Raw genomic sequence first — 6,620 nt, 5'->3', positions numbered from 1 at the left:
TTATTATTGTTTGTTTGTTTGTTCGTTTGTTTGTTTAGATTTGCGCTCATTTTGTTGTGAAAGTTTGGTGTCCAAACAAACAGACTGACAGAGAGCAGGAAGTTTGCAGCGAAGCCTGCAATGAGCGAGCTGTTCCGCACGTTTGGAAAATAATCCGCGCGCCAGTGTCATCTTTCTTATGCAAAGCAGCTGTTTGAAGGCGGATCTTTTTTGGCAGGTTAGACTGGGACCGAGGCTCCGACCAGCTCAGACGGAGCTCCGCCACCAAACGCATCCACAACCCGCCCGCCTGCCTCTGCCCCGGGAAGGAGCGAGGACTAATCCAGCCTTTCTGGGACACACTTTAGGGATTCTTATCTGACTCGTTTTTTACATATTGTTTTATTTTTATTTTTATTAACTTTCTCTGTTTTGTTGCCAAATTGTTTCCGGTGCCTTTTACGCACAGCCATCGCACGAAAAGGCTGTAAGAGAGACGTTTTTAGTTCCTTTTTTCTTTTCAAGTTGTTTCCTCAAAAACTGAAATCACGCAGCCACAGAGAGACAGGCAACCTGATCCTGAAACGTGGAGACGGATCAGTGTGAGCGCTTTGGAAACAAAAAGGAAGCTAATCAGCGGAGTTTTTTTTTTTTTTTTTCACTCACAGAAAAGAAGAAGTATCTCCAGTCCAAAACCCGAGCGCTGGAGAGCATGGACCTGACAGCGCGCTCGAAGCCAGGAAACCTTTGCGCTCCATCGCGGGATTTTTGTCTTTATTCAACTCAGCAACTCTAAAATGAGAAAGTGAAATGCTTTTGCAACAAATAACTGAGTAAGTTTTCCCCCCTCCCTCATTAATCTCCAGCAGCAGCTTTTCACTTTGTAATGCAAGAAACCTGCCTTTTTGAGACAGAGAAAAACATTTGACTGTTTTTTTTTTCTTAAAACTGAGAGGGGATAATGTGTTCAGCTGTGAAACCGAGCCTCATCCCTGTGCTGCTGCTGGTGCTGTGGAGCAGCAAGGGCTCAGCCATCAGCTCCATAGACCCCGACTGGTCAGGAGAGGGCAGATGTCAGCATATTAACATCCCCCTGTGTAAAGACATTGGCTACAACATGACCCGCATGCCGAACCTCATGGGTCATGACGATCAGAAAGAGGCCGCCATCAAGCTCCAAGAGTTCTCCACGCTGATACAGTACGGGTGCCACGGCCACCTCAAGTTCTTCCTGTGCTCGCTGTACGCTCCCATGTGCACGGAGCAGGTGTCCAACCCCATCCCGGCGTGCCGAGTCATGTGCGAGCAGGTCAAGATGAAGTGCTTGCCCATCCTGGAGCGCTTCAACTTCCCCTGGCCCGACTCCCTGGACTGCTCCCGCCTTCCCACCAAAAACGACCCCAACAACCTGTGCATGGAGGCGCCCAACAACGGGTCCGACGAGCCCCCCAAAGTGTCCCACACGCAGCCTCCGGAGTTCAGGCCACAGCGGCCCATGAGCGCACACGACCTGCACCTGAAGGACAGCGGCGGCAGCAGCAGGCAGACCTGCAGCAACCCCGGCAAGTTCCACTTTGTGGAGAAAAGCGAGTCCTGTGCCCCAAAGTGCTACTCTAAAGTGGACGTGTATTGGAGTCAGGGGGACAAACAGTTCTCCCTGGTGTGGATGGCCATCTGGTCCATCCTCTGCTTTGTCTCTAGTGCCTTCACTGTTCTCACGTTCCTCATTGACCCACAGAGATTCAAATACCCCGAGAGGCCAATCATCTTTCTCTCCATGTCCTACTGTGTTTACTCTGTGGGCTATCTCATCCGACTTTTTGTTGGAGCTGACAGAATAGCCTGTGACAGGGACAACGGGGTTCAGTATATTATTCAAGAAGGTCTGGAGAGCACCGGATGCACCATCGTCTTCCTCATCCTGTATTACTTTGGCATGGCCAGCTCCCTCTGGTGGGTTATCCTGACCCTAACTTGGTTTCTGGCTGCAGGGAAGAAGTGGGGCCATGAGGCCATTGAGGCCAACAGCAGCTACTTCCACCTGGCGGCGTGGGCCATTCCAGCCGTGAAGACCATCATGATCCTGGTGATGAGGAAGGTGGCCGGGGACGAGCTGACGGGCGTCTGCTACGTGGGTAGCATGGACGTGAAAGCTCTCACCGGCTTCGTGCTCATTCCGCTCTCCTGCTATCTCATCATCGGCACCTCCTTCCTGCTGTCCGGCTTCGTGGCCCTCTTCCACATCCGAAAGATCATGAAAACGGAGGGCGAGAACACGGACAAGCTGGAGAAGCTGATGGTCCGCATCGGCGTCTTCTCTGTGCTCTACACGGTCCCGGCCACCTGCGTCATCGCCTGCTACTTCTACGAAAGGCTCAACATGGACTACTGGCGCATCCTCGCCACCGAGCAGAAGTGCGTGGAAAGCAGCGGGCCCGAGTCGGACGAGTGCGTCATGAAGGCTTCCGTCCCCGCCGTGGAGATCTTCATGGTGAAGCTCTTCATGCTGCTGGTGGTGGGCATCACCAGCGGGATGTGGATCTGGACGTCGAAGACGCTGCAGTCGTGGCAGAACGTGTTCAGCAGGAAGCTGAAGAAGAGGACGAGGAGGAAGGCGAGCAGCGTCTTCACCAGCAGCAGGCCTTACATCAAACCTCACCCGTCTCTCAAAGGGCAGAACACGAAGTACGAGCCCACTCGAGCCCCGCCGACATGCGTATGAGCTGGTTCTCACTTTGTACAAAACATACTTTTAAAAGCAGGACTTCTGATTGATCAGAAGAGTCACAGCTCATGCTTTATTTATGCATCACGCATTGAGAACATACATATCCTTTTTTTGTATCTTTCAGCCTCATCAAAAGAAGGCTGTGTTTGAGTGAAATCGGCTTCACTCTTATTCTTTTGGGGAACTCGAGTTACAAAAAAAAAGTAGAAGTTGTATTGTTCCCGAGACAAACAGAACAGAGTAAACMTGTTGGATTTGTGTTACTTGAATAAAGTGCAATAGATGTTTTCCTTTCTGGCTGAAAGACACTTAGACTGCTGGTGAAACCTTACAGACAATGGAGGCACACGGTCTGAGAGATGACTGTTGTTTCCAGGTTTTTATAATGGAAATCCTGCTTGTCATAAATGCATGAACTGGACTGAAAGCAGCTGCTGAAAGGCACCGGAGCCTTCCAAAATGCCCCACTGTGAGGCAAATCCACACCATAAAACAGTCAAACACTCTTTATTGAAACGTTATTTGTTCCCACTGTTTCTGCCTTTTTTTTTTCCTTTTCCTTTGCTGTTTTATAGCACAAAGAAACATTTGTATATGTATTTTAAAAGAACTGAGATTTTATAGAAAAAAAATAAATGTTTTAGTTTTAAACAAGTCATTGCAGATCTTTTGAGTGATTTGTCGTTTCTACATTTTAAAGCTTCAATTGTTTTAAAACTCTATTTTAAAAAAAATGTAACAAATTTCCTCAACTTGTGAAGATATTGGAACAAATAAGCGAGAAAAGCATCAACAGGAAAATATTCTGCAATTCAGGTTGGATTTGATAGCTCTTCTTCTCCCGCGTTACAAAGATGACGTATAGAAAGTACATTAACAGGAACATTTTKCCACGTTTTCTAGACAACAAGATGATTCTAAAATAAGCAGGGACTTTACCATGAACAGCCATGTTTTTGCTTTTCACTGCTGCCATATAAAAACATTACAGCAAGAAAATAATTTTCAAGAAAGATTGTTCAGCTGTACTTCTCTATACAGAACAAGGTAAAATATGTCATTTTAAGCTTATTTGAAACATTTATTTATCATAGTTTTTATTACTAACAGACAGAGGCGAAGAAAACATTTCATTTTAAAGAAATCATCTATTTTTCCTGTCTGGTTTATTCAAATGTTGCAACATATTTTTTAATGTTTGTTTTAACTGATCGTTCCTTTTATGAGAGTCGATGCTGTATTTGGGTCATATCAGTGAGGTGTTTTTCCAATAATCCAGCTTTCTTGTGGGACAGGATTAGACCGTTTAAAGGTTTAACTAAAGAGGATCACCAAACTAAAATCCAGCGTTTCTTGTCTTTTCTTCCTATCAGCGACATCTTAGGAGACGTTTGGCCTTGATTTAAAGTAACTTTATTTAACCTGAACTGGTTTTTAAAACCACACATTGTCTGATTTCAGGAGGTGTTCTATGTTAAATGATCCTTATGTTTCCAAAGGTGCACGAGTCTTGTTTTGATTCGACTGTCAGGACTGTTAAGTTTAGATGTCACAGAGCTGTCAAAGGCTTAATTCAGATGTCAGCCACTAAACAAGACTTGAATACATGTCGGATTATAGAAAAGTTGTCAAAAACAGTGATGATGGAAGAAAAATTAATCGTGCTTTTGCGAGTTGAAGAAAATTATATATTTTTTTCTGTCATACCTATAAAAAGGAAAAAAGGAGAGTTTAAACTGATGTTCGAAAGTTCTCCTTTTGGGTTATTGAAGTTTCTGAAAGGTAACGTTTCTTCATCCCTGCGGCCATTCGAGTTCCAACGTCGACCCAACCAGTTTTAACAGTCAAAAGGCACATGACTCACAACCTCTGTGGCTGAATCAAAGTCAGCCACTGTCTATTGATACTCTGAGTTGCAAAAAAAGAAAAAAAAAAGTGGGAGCTTTTCTGAGAGCCTCAACAGAGGCCACCTGGATAACAGCCCCTGAGGTGTGCAGCGAGGCTGTAAATATAAATGACAGGTACCACCCCTCTCCAGGACTTCTCTTCTCCTCTCTTCAAAGGGAAAAAAGGAATCCTGCTAAGAGCAAGGACATACTGGTGCTGGGAAGTTTTCTTTTTAGGTGGTCAGTCGTGCTCAAGCTTTTAAAAAACGCAGCTCTAACTCTGGTAGACTCTTGTTAGCAAGTGTCTTTTAGCAGATTAGAACAAAAAACAAGTTTCATGTTGGTAAGTGTGGAACGCTTTTCCTTGCCAGGGACGCATCTTTTGTTAAGACTGTGGGAAATCCCATTTCATCCATGTGACTATATGCTGATGGATGAATCACATCTTAAAAGAAAAAAAAACTAATCCACCTATGTTATTACTGTTATTTCTTTAYATACTGAACAGACAACCACAACTATTAGGCTGTGATGTGGAGCTTTTTGCTTGTGTTGCTAAAAGAACATCAAGCCTCTCATAATTGTTTGATTTAAATTACACTGACTGTATCATTTTTACTTTTTACCATCTTAACTGAGCTAAAATACATATCAGTGTTTAAACATAAAGCTACAAAAACTAAAGTACTTTTGCACAGCTCAAAAAACTCATTATCATTAGTCAATATCTTGTTTCAATAATAATAAACATCTATAACTGTATGTGATCTCAGAATGCAGGGATTTGAATAGACCCATGTCCCCTTGTGTTCTTTATTCACTGCTTTGCAACCATCAGAAAGGTCTCCAAACCGTGGCATAAATCAAGCTGCTGGGATGACTGATGGCTGAGGCAACTAGTCTTTGATCAGACTTGGTGGAGACGCCCCATGTCCTCATCCTCAGCTGCTCCTGCAGCACCTGTTTACTAGTCGAGGCTTGTCTGCTCAGAGCGCACTGCTTGGTCTCTTAAAATCATCAGCTCATACATGACTCACACGTGCACACTCAACGTATGCACAAAGGAATTTGTTCCCAGCGTTCAGGGGAGTGTGGGTTTTCTCTGAAATGTACGCTTTCAGACATGCTGGACCCGCAATGGTTCTTGCGGCACTTGTCCCTTAATTGTCACCAGCTACAAAAAGAGAGCTGTGGTCTTTATTGGGACATCAGACTCATCAGACTGTGATCATGATGAATAAAGTTAGAACATCAAAACAAATGAAACTGACCTTTATACTGTAAGAAATAAATTAGAACTATTTACTGTGAAAATATGTGAAAGCTAAAAGCCTTTTGCTGAAATATAAATAAATAAATGCTTAAAAAGGAAACCCCTACCTACAAGTTAAATATGGTAAAAGGTCTGCTAAAAGAAGCAAAAGACTTAAAAAGAAACAAAAGACATAAGAGCTAAAGAAGGAAAAGCTATCTAAAAGTAGCAAAAGACTAGCTAAAGGCTAAAAAAAATCAAAAGAATGGTGGCTAAAAGCAGCAGATGTTTAGTTAAAAGTTGGGAGTTTGCAGAAAGTTTGTGTGAGGATCTAGTCATGGGATTAGGGAGACTACCCTCCACCAGTGTAATGTTTTGAGGGCATCTCTGATCCGGACGTTTTTTGTTAAAATGACACTGCATTTTCTGAATCAGGGCCTAATACAGAGACATTAAATGTCTGTATCTGGACCAGCTGATGGTTTGTGTGGCTTTAACATTCAAGTCTAAATTCTGTTTTTGTTTCTTTGTTCCTGACACGCACCAGAGTGAATGAACATACTATATTTTTCAGCAGCAAAAGGCTAGCTAAAAGCTAAAAGTAGCATAATAGAAGCTAAGTAGAGAAAGGTTAGTTAAAAGCAGRGTGGTAGCTTAAAACCAAAAGCTAGCCAAAAGCTAATAGTCACAGAACAATAACTAAAAGTAACAAAATGTTAATTGAAAGCTAAAAACAGCAAAACAAGAAAAAAATCTATATGTAAATATAAAATAC

At 43.2% G+C, this 6,620-nt stretch overlaps 1 protein-coding gene and 1 long non-coding RNA gene across 2 annotated transcripts in view; one reads left to right on the top strand and one right to left on the bottom strand.

The window, feature by feature from the left end:
• The window catches only part of LOC106516681 (uncharacterized), a 48,401-nt gene that overhangs the window by 35,212 nt on the left and 6,569 nt on the right, over positions 1-6,620 (bottom strand). The gene's annotated exons all lie outside the window — the stretch shown is intronic.
• fzd10 (frizzled class receptor 10) lies at positions 249-3,123 on the top strand. The gene has a single exon (XM_014007149.1). The coding sequence runs from the start codon at positions 941-943 to the stop codon at positions 2,699-2,701; it is 1,761 nt and encodes a 586-aa protein (XP_013862603.1). The 5' UTR covers positions 249-940; the 3' UTR covers positions 2,702-3,123.

This window comes from Austrofundulus limnaeus, unplaced genomic scaffold (assembly GCF_001266775.1).
Source record: "Austrofundulus limnaeus strain Quisiro unplaced genomic scaffold, Austrofundulus_limnaeus-1.0 Scaffold40, whole genome shotgun sequence".
Taxonomy (NCBI): domain Eukaryota; kingdom Metazoa; phylum Chordata; class Actinopteri; order Cyprinodontiformes; family Rivulidae; genus Austrofundulus; species Austrofundulus limnaeus.
The sequence above is the reverse complement of the archived record's forward strand: the minus strand, read 5'-3'. Positions and strand labels throughout refer to the sequence as shown.